Genomic DNA, 23,179 nt, shown 5'->3' with positions numbered 1-23,179 from the left:
GTGAGAAATACAATACAGCACTTTTGATTGACATGCCCCATTTCCCTTATTTTCTACCCCCACTTCCTCTAGACTTATCTTGTCTTATTCAGGCCCTCTCCATCTCTCCTCTTCTATATTTGGTAATTGTCTCGCATAAAAGCTTTTTAAAGCAGAGTCCGACACACTACTAGTTTCTAAGATCAGGCTCTTGTACCCTTGAATTATCCTCGCCTGATATACTCACCTGTGTTTAGTATATCATCAAGGCATGCATGTGCATATTGTGTGTTAATTTAGTCTGAACATTGTATGTTGTAATGGTGAAGTTTGTAAGTTGTGTACCTGCTTCTCTGACGGTCTTCTCTCAATGTTTCTGCTCTCACACACCTCCTTCCCTCTGTGACAAAGCTGAGGACAGAGACTGAAGGACATTAGAGTTTCCTCACAGGTTTTTAAGGTAGTTTACAGTAGCTTACTGCAGACTGGAGGATTATGAAGATAACTTTCTCCACAAGATGGCAGTAGGCCACCGCGTATTCACAAGTAATATAGAATGGGTCGACATCTGTGTGTGAGTGTGTGTGTGTTCTTTAGACCTGATAAATGCATTTGCATAAAGGAATATTTCTGTGGAATGGGAAATTCTAGAGGGAATGACATTCTATCATCCTGCATGCAGCTTGTTTGATATTTTTTGAATTGCATATGTAAATGACTACATCCTCTGTGTAATGGCTGACATAATGCTTTGTCATTTTGCTGTCATATTATTGAACTCTTTGCTGTTAACTCTCTAACCTGAACTGTTCAGTGACCTCTGACAAGTGTGAGCCTTTTCTTCTGTGTGTAGTGCTTAAAAACAGCTGTTGACCAGAAACCTTTTATGTCCAAAATCGTTATTATTCAGGAATTGGAAAAAAGTAACAGTGGTGTTCCAATGGATCCAATGTAGTCATTTAGATCACAAGCGCTTGTTGATCATTTTCATTGGTTTAAGGTTTATAAAACTCAACTGACTAGACTCATTTCAGCCTGGTGTGGTGTCCCTATTTTATTTAATTTTTTGCTTCACAAAAATAGTGAGAATAGCAGATGTACAATCTCATGTTGTGAAAATAGAGTTGATGGTATAGGGAAGTAGAAGCTATTTTCATGCTCTTAACATATTACGGTTTATCCGACACACATGATTTCACTTCCCCCAGGGGAAAAGAAAGCCTCATCGTGGTCTCTTAATGATAGACCCCCATTTCTTCTGAACAGCAGATCTGAAACTGGAGATGAAAACAAGTTGTTAGAATTGGCCATGAATAAATCATTTCCTGTCTTTCTCACGCTCTCATTTTTCATTTACTTTTTTCTCTCTCTCTCTATTGTCCACTTTGACAGGAGTTTGAGAAGAGGAAGATGTTGTAAATGGGGAGAGAGAGAGAGAGCACCTCACCCACCCCGCTGGCCCAGCCGTGAAATGAACAGCCCAGTTCTTGAGGTGGCTTTGCCCTGCAGGCTTCACAGTTCTACCAGTTCAACCAGTTCAACAGTTTCATACGCACATGCAGTGTAGCTTTCCCAATTACTTTCTCTTGTATGAACTTGTACTTAAACACAAATGAAGAATAAGTAACACTGTCTTAATTGTATTGTATCCTGAATAACTATTTTAACGCTGTATCCATCTGTTACAAGTGAACTGCTTCACCCCCGTTAATGCAACATCTGTTTCGTCAACACCTGGAGAAGAGACGTCATGGTGATCTATTTGTGACTTTCTATTTCACTCTCACTGTAAGAAATGCCCTCATCCATTTTCAATGGCTGTCCACCTGAATAAGAAATATTTCTCAAATCATTTTCTGCTCTGGCGTGTTTATGGTTTTACTGTGCTTATTGGGTTCTGGGAATCTAAAGAATCTGAATAGAGAGGCCAAATTGAAAGTCTGAGATGTGCACTCACTGACTATATATTGTACATAGTATGCAGGGGGATTCTGAGACACAATGGTCTCAATGGTGCAAGGTACTTGCAAAGTACTTGTCACAAGCCACATTTTCAATTCACTTTGTCCAATATGGAGAATCCTCAGAGCTTATTTAACCATACAAATTTAAATGTAACCAAATGGATCCTACGGGTTGTACAGTAGATGGATAATTGAACACTGAGGAACATACTGTAGAAGGTAAAGGAGTTTATATACTGGATACTGGATTCTTAAAACATCACTATGGCGTGTATGAGACGGGAAGGTATACAGTAGACCAAGCAACCAGGATGTCCATGCTGTACCATGAATCAAAAGAAAGTTACATTATGGGGCACTAAGGAACCTATTAGAATAATTATAAGGAGAAATGAGAAGATGTACAATGCATCAATACTCTACCATCATTTCATCTTTGTCCTTGTAGAAGACTTGTTTATGGACGAAAACATTTAATCAATGCTCAATGGCAAAATGCTTTTGAAGTGCTTGACTGTGAGCCATTCCATAAGTGAATGGATTCAAAACAACCTGAATACAGCTGATGATGATATCACAAACTGAAAATGTGGGTCTAGTTTGGTCTACTAGTCTTGCATAGCCACACAATCGCAGATACTGTATGTGTCTACCAATTTGTCGGGTGACAACTAAATTCAGTTAGTTGAAAGTAACTATTTTCTTAGGAATTGTTATATCTGTTTGTTACTCTTTGGGTTAATCAAATAATTGGGAAGCATGTTTTTATGTCAATTAATTGACAAATACATTCTCATAGGTTTTTAGTAATCAACTAAATACATCTGTCCAATTACCATAACTGATGCACTGAATTTATGTATAAATATAGTGTATGTGGATTCATTTCTGTGTACCGTATTCTGGGTTAAAAGGTTCTATTGAACATGTCACAAGTACTCAAGCCTAGAAATAATTACTTACAATTGGGGACACAAATAAATCGCCCATATGTTCAATGGACTGTCCCTCCCTCTGAAGTGACAAGTGCCAATTATGATAGGCTATCAACTAAACAATGATTGTGTTTATATTGTATTCTTAAATGTAATACGGTATGTATTCATGGGCACTCATGTAACTTATCACCAGGAAGTGTGCGTGCGGGTGTGTGTCACACACATACTGTTGCTAACCTAATCAGGATTAGGTTTCCACAGCAATAAGTGTACATTTGTCTGCGAGTAGCGACCATTAGATATTGGTACTGCTCAGCAGAAAAGGCTTTAAGCAAGGCTCTGATTTCTGGATGTATGTTTATTATATGAGAGTTCTAATGGCCCCTAAAGGATAGTACGTTTTCACATTCTATGTAGGCTAAATTGACAGCTCATTATTGTTTGTAAAGTGAAATTAGACTAAATGAGGTAAAATGAATCCGGAAGATAATGCCACAGATGGGCAACTCTAGAAGAATATATTTTTTAATAAACTCTGGGAATAAAAGTGTAATGAAGCATATAATATAATGTCCTACACTGGACATATTTGCAGCCTATTCTTATCTTTTGCATGGCACCCAGCCTAGACAGATTATTATGTGTACACATTGTTGCCAATTACTTTTTAATCTGTATTAGCGAATTAACATAATGATTGGCAGTGGAATTGAAAGCCTATTTGTTTAGAGGCTCAGAAGTTCATTCTCTAAGTCTAGTTGCCAAGCTGTAATTGTGCTTTGGTTAGGGACATATACTTGTGGAAATTAGGCCAATACATGCCTTCTAGTGATGCAAAGCATATTTTATTTTAATCTTTTGAGAATTTGCTCTATCAAAATTGTTGAGGCCAGGGAACCCTGGTTGTCTCATTGGGTGGTCTTCTAAATTATTTTCATTTCACTTTTACTTCCTCTGCAGCTGTGTGCAATTACATTGCTATATGTTAAAGATTCAAGTGTGTATAGACCATTTTCACAGTAGCCATTCTGACAAAAATGTTGGGTAAACACAGGTGTTACCAATGATACTAATTAAGATTGTGTTTCATTCAGGTCAAACATAACAATGTTATTGTGTATGTTGTAAAAGATTGTGTGCACGGAGCGGTTCAGCCACGTTGCAAATATTTTTTTTAAACAACCAATGTTTTGATTAAGTCTTGTCTTCCTCATGGGTTTAATGAGTTTGTTAAAACCTGAGGAAGACTGTTACAGTTTAAACTTTGGTTGTTTAAATAAATGATTTGCATCGTGGCTGAACAGCTCTGTGTGGCCTATTTTTTTAACATTATTATCTGCAGTGGTTAGCACCGCACCAATCCAGGCGTGCACCCCCTCCTTTGTGTTTAAAATGGCTGCCATGAAAAAAGGTTATTCTGATTCCAGACTTTATTGTTTCAGCAGTGATCACACATTTTTCTTTTGCTACAGTGACATAACACCTTCGGACGGGTACTCACCCCGAGGTGATGTAGTTCCGGTCGCCATCTTGTTTGATGTGGCTGTGACTCACTGTAAAGACAGTTATAAATAAAGAACAGTGCCAATAATCATGATAAAGGTACCCTCCCTCGAGTGTATTGCAATTATACAGTTGCCACCCAAAAAAGAATCAGAGATAAATGTTTTTTTTTTCCTAAGACTGTTAAATCACGGGCCGGGCGGAGCGGAATATTTGCTAGACTACCTGGCTGCAGCCACTAGGGTCCTGTTGAGGTCCACGGGAGACAGGAACCTCAACAAGTGGCAGGAAGTGACCTCACACCTCTTTCTTGCTCTACCCCATGGAGGTTAAGTTTAGGGTTAGGGGTAGAGTTGGGTTGTCTAAAAGATAACATGTACACATAGCAACAATGCGGCTCAAAGGGACTGTAGTGCCTTGGACTGCAAGGCAGAGACGTCACGTGACCTCCACAAGCGGCATGAAGTCACTTGCGCACTGTGAGGTCACTTCCTGCCACTTGTTGAGGTTCCTGTCTCCCGTGGACCTCAACAGGACCCTAGTGTCTGCAGCCAGGTGCTGCTCAATATTTGGGGTAATTTCCGGTTGTGTTCTGGGATTTGTAGTCCTGGAAACATGAGTGCGGGAGTGTGGCATCAAGCCTAAACCACTGAAAAAGCTGAAAGACTATCGACTTAAGTCATTCTTGGCGGTGGACCATCATATTTAGAAATGAATTTGTTAACTCCAAAGTCTGAACACTTGCTATTGCATCCGACAACGCAGCACATTTGTACAATTGCTAAATTAGATCAATAGAACAGTTATAGATCGAAGAGAGTTCAAATATAATGTATACAGTCTACACAGCACCACCGTCACGACTACTTGCTGCTTGCTCGACAAGAAGCATAGAACTACAGACTGACATTACTATGTGTCAAATTAGTCATCAAGGAAAAGTGTGTTGAGTTAACCCCCAAATCTTAACTATGATGAATGTGTCCAATATTGAGTGTTGGCGGTGCAAACGAAGGTGCTTCTTGCATGGATTTGGCTCCTTGTGGCTCGGGAGCTTGAACAACAAATAGTTTGACGTCCCGTCTTCATTGTCAATTTCAATTCAATTCAAAGGAGCTTTTGGAATGAGAAAACTTGCCATGGTCCATGTTGCAGTTACCATAGACTTGAACTACTATAGGACAGAAAATCCCAATGGTCATGTACAGACTCAGTCGCGCCCCCAAATACCCATATGTGTTTCTCAAAGAATTCTGTATAGACATTACTATTCCATTCAATGACTGATCAAGTAGAATTTCAAGGTAAAAATAAAAAGACAAAACATTCTTGTTGAAAGGTAATGTTTAGATCCTGATGGAGAATACAACAATAATCTAGTTACTATAATTATATTCTTTCACATTTCTATGTTGCTGACTGTCAAAAGCATAAAAATAAATAAGATCTGTAATGTCTTGCTACTTAAATAATCAAAGACGAACTCTGTTGTTGCTGTTGTTACTAGGCTACTACAGTATATGAAGAAGAATTTATTTTCAACTGCATGGCAGGATAGAGGAAAATAGTGGATGCAGTTCATGCTTATTTAATCTGTGAGGATACAATCTGTGTTTTCCATTGTTGTCTGTATCACATGTGGATTGTGTTTCCACAGATACATCTCAATCTGCCTTAAAGGCCAACACTGTGGTTTTCTTGAACACATTTAAATTATGGTTATTTTCACATACACAGAGTCAATTCTTTAGTCTAGATGAAAAATATGCCATTCAGCTATCACAGCCCCAATGTACAGTAACACTTCAAATATGACGTGTTGTCTTGTCTGTGTCACTAGAATGGAATCAATCAATCTAAGTCGATAATAAAATAAATATATATTTGTTTGTGGCTATACCATTTGATTATATTTGTATCACTGACTAGGCCTTTAATATGCAGGAGGCTATGTTTGAAGTGTGAATAGTGTTATGGTGGAGCTGGGTGAACATAGATCCTCTCAGTTATTGTATGCTTTTATGTTATTGAATACTTTATTAACATTTTTCAAAAAGTACAGAGGTAAAGTTATACAATAATGCTAAAAGAAAGTTTTTAAAGGGGTACTGTCACTTTAAAAAGTCATCTTAAAATATGAGTTAACCCTTTCCAAGCCACAGGGAGCCCCTTAATGTTAAAACCGTAGTATATCGCACATCCCAGCAAGGAGTCTCAGCCGCGCCGTACTTTCCCGGACTTTGTCATTAAAACCGGAATAAATGATTTTGATCCGAAAATCGGCGATCGTCTAACCTTCCCTAGTCACCGCTCGTCCATCGGTGGCTCGTGGCTGCTCTGACATGAAACAGAAGTGACTCTCATGGCGTTTCCTTCGTCAGCCTTCCTTCCTCCCACCCACTTGTTGTTTGGACGTTAGCACTAGCAGAGCTGGAGTGCTAGGTGCTAGGCTATCCAAAGTGGACACATCGACTGTTCAGTCACTCCTGGACTATATGCATGGATCGTTATGCGCGCGGATCGCGCACGCGAAACGCACGGGGAGATCGATGCTCGACCAAAACCACCACTCTATCCCAACGGAGATCGAGAAAATCACGGTGAGCTAATGACCTGGGAAAAAAAAACAAAAAAACAACGGCGCTGTCCAAGAAGGAGGGGCGGCGGGCTCATGTTTATAAACATAATATTATGTCTCAGATCACAATACAATAATAGAAATTTCACGGCTAATCTACCAACCACCATTCTATTTTGGCTGGCAAACTTTATGATGTCATTGTGGGAATGTGCAATTATAAGCCAATCAAATTAATTGACTGTACTTAGACTACTTACTGTTCTGGTCAGCTGTTGTTGGGGGGCGAGGGGCAGATTACACTGCGACTTGAGTTTCAGACTATTTCAGACCGTTTTCAGAGAGACCACGTGACCTACTGTATCATACTATTATAATTTCGGGCGTGTCAGCGGGCCAGTACTGTAGTTTGACAGGCACTGGTCCCGTGAGTATCTTGAAAACCAAATGGGTACTGATTTATTAATTCATTGATTGAATACTTTATTATCAGTTTACAGAAACAGCTACAGGGAAGTACACTGTGTACTCAATAGGGATGTGAAAAAAAATCGGAAATCGACGCGTCGATCGACTCACGCTCACCGCGACTCAAAAAGTACGAGTCGAAAAGTCGAAAAATATATATATTTTTTTATTTTTCAAAAGTTTTTCCCCCAAAAAAGGTTTTAATCGTTCAAAAACGTTATAAGCGTTAATGTTTTCCATATGTGAGAGGACCGTGTGTGTGTGTGTGTGTGTGTGTGTGTGTGTGTGTGTGTGTGTGTGTGTGTGTGTGTGTGTGTGTGTGTCTGTGTCTGTGTCGGAGACGAGTGCATGCCTGCATGTGTTGTGCATTCGCATGCATGCGGCGCTAGTCAGGTCCGCGGACTACTGGTTGAGAAACACTGCTGGACCGGGCGCGTCATAGAAGTGCGCGCTGACCTGCCTGACTCTATGAAGTGGATGCTTTTGTTTACCTCCTGCCTCTGCATGCACGCTTGACACGAAAGCTCGCTTGTTAATGGCAGCGTCGCCGTTGTGTGCGATGATCACAAACCACACTACTCTTTAACGTTAATGCGACACACCGGGGATATATGAGAGCGAGCGGTCAGCGCTCCCGCACGTTCCATGGACTTATTGTCACTCCGCTTCTAGTCTCTAGAGAACAGACTCCATGCTAACAAGGAATAGCAATTATGTATTATCATTATTATTAGAGCTTTGATGCAAGTTCTGATGGGTGCAGCATACGTTGTGTTGTTTAAAGTAATGCACCGTTGTGCTGCTCTCCTCTCAGCTGCTGCTTAGCGAAAAAAAAAGTGAAAAAAGTCGATCGACGCGTCGATTTTCGGCCGCGACGCGTCGATTCGCCAATAATGCGTCGATTAACATCCCTAGTACTCAATACATGATACAATTATTCTTTATTAAAGAGCTGGAGAGACAAGGCGACCCCTGTTACTGAATAAACACTATATAGCGGAGCTTGCTATCAGAATATAATGCTTGAACCTTTTAACACACTTTATTTGTTTTAAACAAAAGAATATCACTTGCCCTACCTTTAACTAAACACTCATAACATGTATTAGGCCTGTACCTGGCTGAAGAATGAACAGAAGCTGACAGGCTGACGTGCTTTACAGGGGGGTATTAATGTAATAAACTCATTGATACTAGCCTGTTACCCAAATATGCCAACAGAAGTCCAGGAACATTTCATGTTTATACAGATGTACGAGGTCCCTGGCAGCGAACGGCCAAAGGCGAGGGATTATGTTTTCACTGCTGTGAGTTTGTCCGCCCACCTGTGAACAGCTAATCTCGGGTGCCACTGGACGTGAAACACATTGCAAGCACACTCCCAAGGCCAAGCAAGAACCACCACCCCACATTTTTCAAATCGGCCTCATGGCGGTGCTGTAAACTCCCCATAGGCTATGCTATTCCCATTTCTGCCTGACTACATTTCTGACATTTTGAATTATCTTCAAAAAACACCTTTTTCCACTACTCCTACATATTTTGTCCAACATAAAGCCATACTGCGTGCCTTTAAGTGCCTTCCAAAATGTGTGGATGGGACCTATTTCTTTAAACACACACACACACACACACACACACACACACACACACACACACACACATGCATAAGTACAATTTTGAGGTATTCGTACTTTACTTGAGTATTTCCAATTTACAATACTTGTACTTCTACTCCACTACATCTCGGATCCAAATATTGTACATTTACTCCACCTCAATTATTGGACACTTTAGTTAGGCCTACTAGTTACTTTGCAGATATAAATTATAGTATTATAAAACATACATGAACCACTTTAGCTCTATTTTATACTTTTATTATAAAAGTATAAAAAAGATAAAGAGAGATAAAAAGATCTTCTATTTGAAAATAGAAGATCTACAAGCTCACAACATGTCGCGGTGTTTTGTGAGCTTGTAGAACTGATATTTTCAAACATTTTGTACTTTTGCTTTTGGTATACTTACAACGTACATTTTGATGCCAATACTTTTGTACTTTTACTCAAGTACATTTTAAATTCCAGACTTTTACTTGTAAGGCTGCCCTCACACCAAAATACCTATGAGAGTGGAATCCGCGTTCCGCCAATGCATTTCAATGAGAGTGAAGCGGTTTCATGCCAGCAGAGGATTTCTGCAAAAAACGCTCCCTTCTCATTGAAATGCATTGGAGGAACGCGGATTCCACTCTCATAGGTATTTTGGTCTGAGGGCACCCTAACAGAGTATTTCTATTTTGCAGTATTGATCTTTTAATGAAGTAATACATTTGAGTACTTTTTCCAGGCTTAGTAGAGAGATCTGTGCACCTTTCTAGTTCTCAGTTAGTTTTGTTCAGAGTTTCATCTATCATCTCTTTGGCACATACTCCATAAAAGCACAAGAGACTGGGGTAAGGATAAAGGATGAAGCCATGGGGCTTCACAACAAGAATTAACATAAGGCAATATTGTTTTATTGGAATTGCTTTCAGGGAAACTTGTAGGGAAACTGACTTCTTCTCAAGATGGTTAGGCTCATCTAGATGAAGGTTTGATTTGTCATACATGTGAGAATACATCAATGACCACAAAGCAAGCCTTTGCACGGAGTTAGTCAGATTTTTTTCTTAATTAACGATTCACTCAAGATTGTGCTCAGATTGTGCTGTTTTACATGTTACGGAAATCGAACATTCTTTGAAATGCTACTGCAGCCAACAGTGGATGTAATGTAATTCCTAAAGCTGATCATGATATGATTGAGTGAAAGGTGGGCATTTGTGCCCACTTTTATTTAGTTATTATTTTCCTTTTTCGTTTTATGTTGTTCTCGCATTACAAGATTTAATCATTCAAGTAGTTATTGAGTCTTGTGGATTGAATTAGAGCAGGCTTTTCCTCAGGGTGTGTGTGTGTGTGTGTGTGTGTGTGTGTGTGTGTGTGTGTGTGTGTGTGTGTGTGTGTGTGTGTGTGTGTGTGTGTGTGTGTGTGGTGCGTGTGCACGGTTAGCACCGCTCAAAAGAAAACCTACTGAAAATAAGCAGAGATATAGCCCAGTATATAAATAGCTGTGTCACAATGTATGTCGAGGTGTTCGTGCAGATAGTCATTACCAAATGAAATCAAGATGCATGTGAATAGCATTGGTATTCAATATTGATACATCTCATGATTTAATGCTACTGATCCCACTTTAACACTTTACATTTGTACATGCATACCACACCAGGCACGTGCACACATAGACATCAAAGGGGGCTTGAGCCCCTGCCCTTTTACCCGTCTGTAGAAAGTGCCCTCTCCAGACCAGGAATGCATTTTTACTGTGGTGAAAGAAATGCCCTCTTTCCATTCCATACCTACAGCGTTCAAGAGATGTGCCTTATCCAAACTATCCTGAACTTGAATGCAGCATCTTATGTTGAAGGAATTGCCCTCTCTGTGTAGAAATCAAGCATCGAAAATAGCAGACCTCTGGTAGAGGTAAATTGTTTTACACTGTAGCTCTGTGTAGCTGTGTACCTACAGCACAGCCTGGTTGAGGAGATTGAATCCAATAATGTTCTTCATACAAAAGAATAGATAACTAGAAGCAGTGCTCTTCCGAGCACAGGTCTCCACCAGGCCACACAAATCGGCCTGTTATAGCGCCACCATGAGGCTGATTTAAAAAATGTGGGGCAGAGGTTCTGAATTAGCATCCAGGGAGTGTGTGTGCTCAGTTTGGCAGCGATCGGGCCAACGGCGCCAGAGATTAGCTGGTAACAACCAGGCCACACAAATCGGCCTGTTATAGCGCCACCATGAGGCTGATTTGAAAAATGTGGGGCAGAGGTTCTAGATTGGCATCCAGGGAGTGTGTGTGCTCAGTTTGGCAGCGATCGGGCCAACGGTGACTGAGATTAGCTGCTCACAAACTGCGAGGACGCACGGACGCACGCACGGACGGACGGACGGACGCACGCACGCACGGACGGACGGACGGAGGGGAAAACATACTCTCCCTCAGCCTTTGGCTGGTGGAGACAATTATATTGAGAGTCATAATGATGAAATAATGCTTTCTAACTAAATATTGCAATATGCGGGTAGAACAGTGACAGTCCCTCCTGTGACTGAAAGGTTACAGGTTTGATTCCTGTGAGAGCTACTGTTTATTATTGTTAATGTGTCCCACTGCAAGACAAACCTGTGCAGCTGTATGTTTCAGAACTGGCGCTCTGAACTCTGAATGAAATGCTTTTATTGTTGTTAACAATAACAAAACAAAAGTGCACTGTTTTGCGTTGCTACTGTACAATGCATCCTTTATCTCCCCTTGGTTTTCAGTATAAAATTCATTGTCAAAAAATGGACAGAATACTTGTGGAGGACGTTCTCCTTTACCAAAATAAGCACCACATTGCCGTCCTAATGGACTTGAGCACATTGTCTACTATTTGATGTGCTTGTCGTCAGGGGCGTCACACCAAATTCTGGGCCCTGGGTACAAGGATTCACTGCGGGCCCCCCATGAATGTTAACTATTGAAAAATAGCAGATATACAAGCTCACAGCGCGGCACCGAGTGCCGCGCTGTGAGCTTGTAGATCTGCTATTTTTGAAAAATCGTGAAAATGTGTGCAAGAAACCATATGTCAAGGACCCCCAAGATGATATGTATTTGGCCACGGACCCTGATCTCAAAATATTTAGTTCCAGGGAACCCCAGAAGCAAAATTTGAGTTAGAAATGTTCGCTGAAAAAAATACATATATTCAAAGATTTTTACACATTTTCACGACTTTTCAAAAATAGCTATTTTTCAATAGATAAAGTTATTAGGGCCCCTCCAACCTTGGGCCCCAGTAACTCAGTCCCACTTTCCTACCCCTTGTTGTGACGCCCCTGCTTGTCGTAATGTGCGCTGGAACGGATCATCCCTGACCCCGATGTCTGCAGTTGTCATCTCTATGGCAACTCCTGGAAAATGCTCCGCTGTGTTAGCAGAACACAGCGGAGACACAGCAGAAACACTGGGCAGAGAAAGAAAGAAAGAGCAAGAGAGGGAGCTTTTCATTTTCATCTATTTACCAGCTTTCAGTAATTGATCGAGTTTATTATGAAACCATCACGATCGTTTAAGAATCCACACATCAAATTGTGGATTATGTGTGGAAAGTGTTTATCAATTACTCAGCCTAAATTAGTTAAGCTGTGCCATTCAAAACCTATTTATTGCAACATGTTTGGACATGATGAAATACTGTATGTCTACAATGTTTAAAGAAAAGGCACATCTGCTGTCTTTTGAGTGTGCAGACAGTCAATAACACGTTCTAACAACAATGTTGCAAATAGGTTTTGATACAAGAGTATTACAGAATGGTGTATTTATATCAAGCAAATCCTTCGGTTACATAATGATAGCCATGAATCAATAATTTCCCATTATACTTATGATACATTACATTTAAAATCCAGTGGTTTCTGAAAGAGGTTGCAATGCTGTTACACATGAAAGATCCCTGTGTCCATTCTGCTTTGATCCAGCTGAGAGACCAATAATAAAAACTCAGCAGTGCTCAGTGAGCCGTGGCACACAAATCCCTGGCTCTTTCTCTTTATCTTTTGGTGCAAATATTTGTCTCATGAATTTCACTTCCAATGTTTCCCGGAGATGTTGTATCCCCATGATAGAGCACAGGTGCTTCCAGGCAACGATTTAAATCTTTATTTCCACTTCAGAGTTCCCTTAGAAAGTTCTTAGCTCACAAACAGTACATTTATAAGCTGCCCGCTGGAGCCATTGCAGTCTGTAGTAGGAAATCCATGCTTTCCTACTAGAGAGGGCTGCTGGTTGCTGGTTCTGCTGCAAAATGTATTACCCTGCTGAGATTAATTAGCACTGCAGGTCTGGGACTCTGTTAAGAGCCACTGTCAGGATTGAGTGAAAACAGTGCAATAGCTACCTTGGCAACATCTGACATTTTAAATGGAAGCCACAAGCATAAAATCAAGCAAGTATTTCCACGGCACATTATGTATGTGTGTACAGTATGTAAGCACTAAAGCCTTATTGTCAAAAATAGCTAAGGTAGCCAATTTAAGCTCACAGCTATTTTCACCATCTTTGAATGTTTGAAAATATTTGAAATTAATGTATATTTGAAATATTAAACATTTCACCTATAATGACATGTTGAAAGTGGTTACTGTGGTCAGTTGAAGGCACTGAAACGGACCTATTCAGTGTCTTCCCGCATCTCAAAATGGCATTAATTTGTTACAGGGTCACTGCTAAAACAATATTATTACTCTTGAATTAAAGCAGCACCATGTAACTTTCCTCCTCTCTCCCCCGGATTTGAATCCGAAACTTTGCAGTATACAAAGGGTCAGACAGGCAAAGAATAAGCATTATCATTGCCACACTCTACTCTAGCCCTCATCAAATGGCTTACAAAAAAATGTCTGACAGCACTCCCTGTCTCAAAGTGGATTATTATTTCTTCACCTCTTAGCACCGACTTCAAAAGACAATGTTCATTCCCTGCTAGGCACCACAGTTACTGAGGGGTTTCTTCATGTTACCTTAGCTATGGCAAATGCATCTCTTGTTTAACAACAGCTTGACCCAATAGATCTCACCAGGTGCTGAATTTTGTGAATATCATCATCTGAAATGTTGCTGCTTATCCAGGTGGAAAAACATCAAGGTCACTCCAAGTTCTATGCTGCTGTGAAGAACTCATTTCGCTGACTAGACATATCCAAGATGGAGTACTAAGGATGGCTTTCAAGCTTCCACACTGTGTTTTAATTTCATTCTCACAGTGGGGATGCCTGTTTCACTTTATGTTGACTGCCAGTGTGTAGTGTCAGTTTACATTGCTGACAGCTCAAGCTCTGTACGGATAAAGCTGTCACAATGGCCAACGAGGTGCAGGCAAATCACTTGAGTGTTTTACAGCATGTTTCAATGCTAGAGATACAGTAATTATGTTAAGGAGAATTATTAGATGGCGCCACCGACTAGTAAGCAACACACTGGCACTACAGATTTACCATGCAAGATTAGATACTGTCTTATCTTAGGCAAGATTAATATCTTGCCTACTTGTCTCAATATTTTGTCCTACTAGTCTTAGAAAAACAATAAAAGCACTCGCCCACTGTGACTTGAGATAATTTATTAAAGGATGCAATGTGTTGGTCACCAAGACCTTCTTCAAGCACTGTTCGCCAGTCTGACAGAGTTACTGATATTGTTGCTGTCGGGTGGAAACCCTGTATGTAAAAAAAAAAAGAACATTATTATTATAACAAAATAGTGAAAATAGCTGATTGTAAATCTGCTATCTTCACCAATGTTGTACGTATGATGAAGTAGGGCAGTACCAATTTGCGTGATGATGACAAAATCAATTGGGGGAAAGAAATGTTTTGCAAAAATTAGCCTCCTGGTGGAGCTATAACAGGCCGATCTGAAAAATGTGAGGTTCTGCTCTAGCATCCAGGGAGTGTGTGTGCAGTGCACTGTGCACAATTTCGCTGTCATCGGGCCAACAATGCCAGAGATTGGCTTGTTGCAGACACACACACACAGACGGACAGGCAGGGTGCAAAACATCGGCCATGCCTTTGGCCTGGCGGATACAGTCAGTCAGACAGTTGTACCATGGTCTTGGTGACCAAAACATTGCATGGTTTAATCAGTAATCTCATTTACTATGCAAATCAGACAGTGTGTAGACACTTTTATTGTTTTTCTATGATATTGTTTTGCTTCACCTATGCTTCACCTATGCACTTTTCAACAGTTGATCTACTAGTCTTAAAATACAATTTTTATTCCCACAGAGAAGAAGGAGAGATGGGAATAATAGAGTGATGAATAAAGAACAGTCTGGACTGGCAGTGACATAGAGCTTTAAACATACCAGTGAGCATAATCCTTAGCAGGAAAGTGTGATTTGGAATGGCAAAGTCATTTTTCTGTTTCATGATGCAACAGTGTAACTTAAAACAAAAAAGTGTTAACGATAAGTGCATGTGTGGGGTGCATGAATATGAATGCCGAATGACGAAGTAGACACAGATTATTTAAAAGAGAACATGACTTATTTTATTTTAACAAAAGCTGCATAGAATATACTAAATTGCAAAGAATATATAGGCTACTGTGTGTGCGCGCCTGTGGATGTGTTAGAGTAGAATTCATAATGTATGTTGTTGTTACAGTACTCACATAGCGTTTGATTTTCTTTCTTTTATTCTAGTAACTGTTCCTTCAAGTTGAACCTTCATTCTTGCTTCATTAACAGTATCTAAGGACATGGTACAAGATAAAGTATAACGTTTATACTTCTGCCAGTGAACCATCAGCTCAAAATCTGTAAATCTAGATTGCCTAGGCGAGAAAGTGTCTTTGCACCAATGCGTACGGCTTAACTACAATGACGCGGTTGAAATAAGACTAGATGGCCTTAAATGATTTGATGATTCAATATAAATATATAGCAACATAAGTATTTTTTGGTTTAGAACAGTGGTTCTCAAAAAAATATATATATCTACTATTTCTTTAAGATTCTTTGAAAAAAGTGTTTGAAAAACTTAAAATAATTCATATGATTTTGGGAGTCCTTGGCACAAAGAAGTTTGAGAACTACTGATTTAGAAGACAATTGTAGAATCAGCCTCAGTTCTGAAAGGAGTAGTTCACCCCCAAAAAATACATTTTCTATCAATTACGCACCCCATGAAGCCTTCAAATCATGTTTTCTTTTCCTTTTCTTTTCTTTTTTAGGCGTTCCCAGGCTGTGTGGAGAAGTAATCCCCCATTTTGTCCTTGGTCTGCCACAGGGTCTCTCCAAGTGGGACATGCAGCGAGGACCTCCCTAGGGAGACACTCGGGAGGCATCCTAATAGCCTGAACCACCTAAGCTGGCTCCTTTCCAAGTGAAGGAGCAGCGGCTCTGCTCCGTGTCTCTCTCGGGTGACTGAAATTCCCACCTTATCGCTAAGGCAGATGCCAGCCACCCGTCTGAGAAAACAAATTTCGTCTGCTTGTATCCGCAACCTTATTCTTTTAGTCATGACCCACACTTCATGATCATAGGTGAGAGTAGGACCGAAGATTGCTCAGTACTCTCCGGTGCATGTGAAATTGATGGAATATAAGTCATTTTGGGGGTGAGCTCTTTTGTGCTGAAGTCTGTGGCAATGGTATCCGCTTCTGTGCACCTGAGTAGTGAATGCGATGCTAGCAATAGAAAGGATGGCTGTGTTACCCAGTGCTTGGATGTGATGAAACTGAGCTCAGTTCAATAAGGCCGTGAGGGACACTCTTATATACCACAGTGCTACTCCTTCCTTAGAAGAACTGACTGAAGGATAGTACACCAGTGCTGCTGTGAACTGCTTGGTCTTAAATATTTTCTGCACATTTTGTACATCAACAATCCCCCAACTTGGTGGAAACGAAATGATGCCTATTGGATTAATCTTTCCCTGAGCAGCACTGTGGGTAAATATATCTGTATTCATTGGGCTATACTGTTCAATCACGGTGCTTCGGCTGCAGCGCTACAAGATAGCTATACTGTAGCACCCACAGGGAGATATTGGTATGCTCAAATGTGCTCATCCAGAGAACCAATCTCCAAATGTCCTAGTATTTGCCGTCTTGCACAGACATTATGTTAAAAAAGAGGCGGTTCAAAGGGGAAATATATCCCTCATGACTTAATTAGTGGTACAATTACGATTACACTACAGAAACAAATGTTTCCAGAGTCATATCTCGTGTCTTCAGTTATTCTTTAAGGTTTTGCAGAAATGTATTCTCTTTTCTGAAAGTTTCACGCTTGTATTTTAGTTTTGGTATCCCAGACTTGGTCTTAATCATAGAAATGAGAAATTATATTCCCTTGAGGCAGGAACACACTGTAGTGTACGATATTGAAGTGGTCGGGGTATCATCGGATTGTTAAAGTATTTCACACTATTCAAGTGTTTTTCTGTTTTTCTTTAAATCGGCTGTCATAATATCGTTATGGTTTTCACTACACGATTAATCCCCGAGAAGGGATCACACATTGCAAGACATTTCACAGGACTCGTCTCATAGCCGAGTTGTATAGCCAAGCTTCTGGCCAATGAGGGGGATTTTGTGTGAAAACTCAGTTAAAACCAGAGTATAAAGTTGGAACGATAAACTGAGGATTACGTCTCTGCCAGATGTCAACCAGTAGATCCTTTTCTAATAAAAGTTTTATTAGGTCCATGTGCATTTTTTTGTTTTCTGCGTCGCTTTCTTTGGAGCCATATCAGCCCATGCTGTTATCGTCTCCACTGTTTGTTTTGGGTTTCATACACAACACAACACATACACCCACGGAAAGGAAGATTGGCTCAGCTCTTCTCTCATTGGTTGAAACCGATGCTTCTCGCAGTGCTTATCATACACAACGATCAAAACCTCGGCAAGCAAAGCCCTATCTTGCATCAGATGTCAGCGAGTACCAAAAATGGTCGGCAACAGCATAATCGGAAGAAAATATCTTGTAGTGTGTACCAGCCCTTACTGTGAGTTTTTTCTACTGATGCCAAATAAACACACACACACACACACACGTACATGCACGTGCACATACACGTACACGCACATGCACACACACACACACACACGCACACGCACACGCACACACACACACACACACGCGCACACACACACACACACACACACACACACACACACACACACACACACACACACTCTGCTTCAATGTGTAGGCTTTAATACTAGTAAGACGCCTCAGGGCGACAAGCAACTTCGCCCTAAAGGGTGAGGTCGTGCCACAGGGATGTGGACATCAGGGTTTGTGGACAACAGGGATCTCCATATATGGGCATAAAAGGGATTTGTTCCCCTGGCATCACAGGGATCTCCATATCTCCATATATGGGCATAAAAGGGATTTGTTCTCCCTGGCATCACAGGGATCTCTCTAACAGGGCATCATTAATATTGACTAGAAGAAGCGTCTAGTCGGCGCCCTGACCAACTCGGGAACAATGTAAATAGGGGATGAATGCCCCGCCCTTTAATGCAAACCCCATTATACTTGTTGTCATAGGATCTGTTTTGACCATCTGTTTGCGTGTGTCCATTTATGCCCATATATGGGGATATCTGTCTATCTATGTCCATTTTATGTCCATATGGAGATCTCTGTAGGACCCGTTTTGACCATCTGTTTGCCTGTGTCCATTTACCGGTATGCCCATATATGGAGTTATCTGTCTGTCTGCGTCCATTTTATGCCCATATATGGAGATCTCTGTATCTGTTTGTCTGTGTCCCTTTATGCCCATTATGGAGATCTCTGTATCTGTCTGTGCCTCCGACTGTGCTGACACAGTGCTGGTTCCCCCTTTAATGCAAACCCCATTATACCTGTTGTCATAGGACCCGTTTTGACCATCTGTTTGCCTGTGTCCATTTATGCTCATATATGGAGATATCTGTATCTGTCTTTTTGCGTCCATTTTATGCCCATATATGGAGATCTTTGACCATCTGTTTGCCTGTGTCCATTTATGCCCATATACAGTATGGAGATATCCGTATCTGTCTGTCTGCATTCCATGTTATGCCCATATATGGAGATCTATGCAGACTAGAGGTCTTCACAGGTCCAATTTCAACTATCCGAACCCAAAAGGACCCGGGGGAAATGGACCCGGACCCATATGGCCCTGTCTATCATTTGGAATTTGAGAACCGTTACCCGAGCAGCCCCGAGACATGATGGATCCGATCCGAACGGCCCCGCCTGTTATTAGAAAAATTAGATCCGATACCCGAGCAGAACGAGAGATCCGAGACCCGAACCTGTGGCCCCGAAATGAAAGAATGCCAACGTTATTATATTAGAGTTGTATGAGACGTCTTTCTTACCTAACGTCGTCATGGTTGCAGCTGCATCAGCGCTGAGGCGCTGTGCCTCTCGTCAAAAAATGATCCTTTTCCAGACCAGTAAGTCAATGACAGTTTGTAAATACAAATAAATCCATGTTTTTATTCCTTCTTCTTTGGCTAGCCAATGCTAATGCTATCGTTTTCTGTCGCATGTGTTTTTCATTATAATCTTTCTGCTTTGAGTGTCCATTTTGCTCTGCAGAGCATGACAACACGCAATGACAACTCCATTGTAAACCATTAACCAAAACGGTAGGTTCCGTACGGAACCATTGTTTACTTAGATATGGAAGGATGACCTCCCACTTGGGTAATGACGCCCCCTGGCGATCATTCAGAGAAACTACTTCAGCTCCCGTACTAACGTAGGTAGGAAGGGCCTGTCACTCAAACCGGAGTGACCCGCCTCCAGGCTATATAAGCCCCCGGAGGCGGAAGTAACATCCTCTTAATACCACTCTCTGCCACATTCAGTGAAACAGAGGGGCATTACGTGGGAGGTCATCCTTCCATATCTAAGTAAACAATGGTTCCGTACGGAACCTACCGTTTACTGTCAATATTCCAGGATGACCTCCCACTTGGGATTCTTAAACTCCCCTCTAAGCCACAACCTACTCTCATACCCCCACACACCCCTCATACGGGTGAGCACAGCCCAAACGGGCGTGACCCATCACCCAGAAGGTCCCAGGCCCACCGGACCTGGGTGTGAAGGCATGAGAAAATAAGGAGAGACCCTGACAGACCGAAGTCCGCCTCATTCAACTAAATGAAAAGGACAAGTCCGCCTTATAAGTAAGACACACTATATAAGGAAAACACAGGGTCCCCCCCAAAATACCCCAGGTGGCTACATGCCCACCTGTGGGAGGGGAAGATCCGACTCCTCTATGACGTAGAGGAGGCAACTGCACCCAGAACCGAATGCGCTAGCGAAGAGGATTCGATATCCAGGTGATAGTAGGCTGCAAAGGTAGAAGGCGAAGACCAATTCGCCGAAACACAAATCTCCTGAACGGAGACTCCCTTTGCCAGTGCCCACGAAGTAGCCACACCTCTAGTGCTATGGGCTTTAAGTGCCGCCGGCACTTCCACACCCGCACTAGAGTAAGCCAGCCTAATAGCATCCACAATCCACCTCGAAAGAGTGGGTCTAGACACCGGCTTTCTGACAAGAACATTGCCCATTTCCACGAAGAGCTGAGAAGAAGCTCTAGAACCAGCAGTCCTGTCACAGTAGGCCTTCAATGCCCTGACAGGACAAAGGCAATTCAGCCGTTCATCCTCCACCGAGACAAACGGAGGAGGATGAAAAGCCAGAAGAACAACAGGCTCCTTAGGAACCACCATGTTCTTAGGAACAAACTTAAGATGAGGCTTGAGCAACACCTTGAGATCATTGTTCATAAACTGCATGCACTCCGCAGACACCGAGAGAGCTTGCAGGTCACCAACTCTTTTAGCCGTGGCCAAAGCCAGCAAAAGAGCCGTCTTGAAACTCAAAAGTTTCAAAGGCATCCCTACAAGCGGCTCAAAGGGAGCCCGACATAGGCCCCCTAGAACCACCTGCAGATCCCAAACTGGGAACAAAGACCTAGTCACCGGCCTCAAACGTTCAACTCCTTGCATGAACTTGATGACCTCCGGGACTTTAGAAGGTGCCTTGCCCGCCACCCCCAGGTGACAGGCATTAATAGCCGCCAAATACCCCCTAAGGGTAGAAAATGCAAGCCCACTTCTCAAGCGGTCCTGCATAAATTCCAGAATTTCCTGGGCTGACGCCACATGGGCCACCACCGGTGGAACACGCGACTCACACCAGTCCTCAAAGGCATTCCACCTTCCATCATAAGACGCCCTCGTAGAAGGCGCCTTAGCACTCTGAATGGTAGCAACCACTTCAGAAGAAAAACCAGCCGCCAGCAGGTTTAACCTTTCACGTGCCAAACCCACAGGTCTAGGACCTGCAGGTCTTGGTGGAAGATCTCCCCCCTGGCCTGACTCAACAGATCCCTGCACTGAGGCAGCTGCCAACCCGGTTCGCAAAGGAGAGGGGCGATCGCCGACCTCCACGTGCCCTTGTAGGGAGCCACCAGGAGCATCTCCAGACCGAACCTCCTGACTCTCTCCAGAGTGGGTCGGATTAAGTCGAAGGGGGGAAACGCGTACAGTAGACCTCTCGGCCACGTGTGCGCTAAGGCGTCCAACCCCAAGGGAGGACTGCCCTTCACCGCGAAGAACAACGGACACTTCGTGTTCTCCGCTGACGCAAACAGGTCCGCCACTGGCTGACCGAACTTGCAAAAAATCTGGCTCGCCACCCTGGGGTGGAGAGACCAATCCTCGTAGCGAGAACCTCCCCTGGACAGGAGATCCGCTCCGCTGTTGAGGAGACCTGGGACGTGTAAGGCCCTGATCGACTTGAGGCGCGACAAGCACCAAACCGTCAATTCTCGAGCCAGACGGTCCAGTGGCAACGACGACAGGCCCCCCTGTTTGTTGACATAAAACATGGCCGTCGTATTGTCTGTCCTGACCAGGACGTGACAATGCAAAATCCAAGGCTCGAAATGCTTGAGCGCCAGGAGTATAGCCATCAACTCCAAATAGTTGATGTGACGACCCCTCATCTCCAGAGGCCAAAGCCCCTGCGCTGTGCGCCCCTCGAAAGTGGCTCCCCATCCACTGAGACTGGCGTCTGTCGTGATCGACTTGCGGGAAACCACCTCGCCAATCGAGACTCCGCTGGTGAGGAACCCCTCCACCAGCCATGGAGACAGGGCGATCGCGCAGGAAGGGGAAACCGTAACCTTCTTGTACTTCAAGGAGGGCGGGATCCCGAGGGATAACATCCATCTTTGAAAAGGTCTCATATGAAACCTGCCCAAACGCAACAGATGTACTGCGGAAGCCATCATTCCCGTCAGTACCATGCAACTCCTGTAAGTGACCTCCTGGCCCACTTGAAAGGAGTCGAGACATTCCCGAAACCTGTCCACCCTCTCCTCTGAGAGACGGGCCGACATGTCGGATGAGTCCAGAAGGACCCCAATAAATGTAAGACGACTTGCTGGAGTCAGCATGCTCTTGCCGTGGTTGACTATGAAACCTAAGGCCTTCAGGTGAGCCAAAACCACTTGTGTGTGACGCGCCACTTCGTGGGCGGAGCTCGCTGAAATCATCCAATCGTCGATGTACGTCGCCAACCTGACGCCCTGCTGTCTCAGCGGGGCGATGGCCGCTTCGGTCACTTTCACGAAAACCCTCGGGCTCAGTGACAGACCGAAAGGGAGTACTGTATACTCGTACAGGCGACCCTCGAAGGCGAACCGTAGGAATTTCCTGTGTGGGGGATAAATCTGGACGTGCTGATAAGCATCCTTCAGATCCACTGAACAGTGGAAATCCCCTTGCCTGACCGACCGTAACATGGTGGGTACAGTTAGCATCCTGAAAACGTATTTCTTCAGGTACACGTTTAGTGCCTTTAGGTCCAGGATGGGACGTAGCCCCCCCCCTTTTTGGGCACCAGGAAATAACGGCTCCAAAATCCCATGCGGGATTGGGTCCTGTCCAGCTCCACTATAGCACCCTTGCTTAGCAAGGAGCTGATCTCTTCTCTCAAAAGACTTGCTTTTAAACCACGCGCCCTGGTATGAATAACCCTGCTCGAAAGCGGGGGTATGTCTGCGAACTGTAACCTGTAACCCCTGGTTATCGTTCGAAATACC

General features: G+C 42.7%; 1 protein-coding gene across 1 annotated transcript in view; it reads left to right on the top strand.

Annotated features, from left to right (window-relative positions):
• The window catches only part of suclg1 (succinate-CoA ligase GDP/ADP-forming subunit alph), a 35,158-nt gene extending 33,327 nt beyond the window's left edge, over positions 1 to 1,831 (top strand). Inside the window, exon 9 of the mRNA XM_080721506.1 lies at positions 1,372 to 1,831. Within this exon, the coding sequence (XP_080577632.1) occupies positions 1,372 to 1,398 (27 nt within the window). The 3' untranslated portion in view covers positions 1,399 to 1,831. The remainder of the gene's footprint in view (positions 1 to 1,371) is intronic.
• The last annotated feature ends 21,348 nt before the right edge of the window (positions 1,832 to 23,179 follow it).

The sequence above is a fragment of the Nannobrachium achirus genome (assembly GCF_963921795.1).
Source record: "Nannobrachium achirus genome assembly, chromosome: 3".
Lineage (NCBI taxonomy): Eukaryota > Metazoa > Chordata > Actinopteri > Myctophiformes > Myctophidae > Nannobrachium > Nannobrachium achirus.
This window is presented reverse-complemented; position numbering and strand designations above follow the sequence as displayed.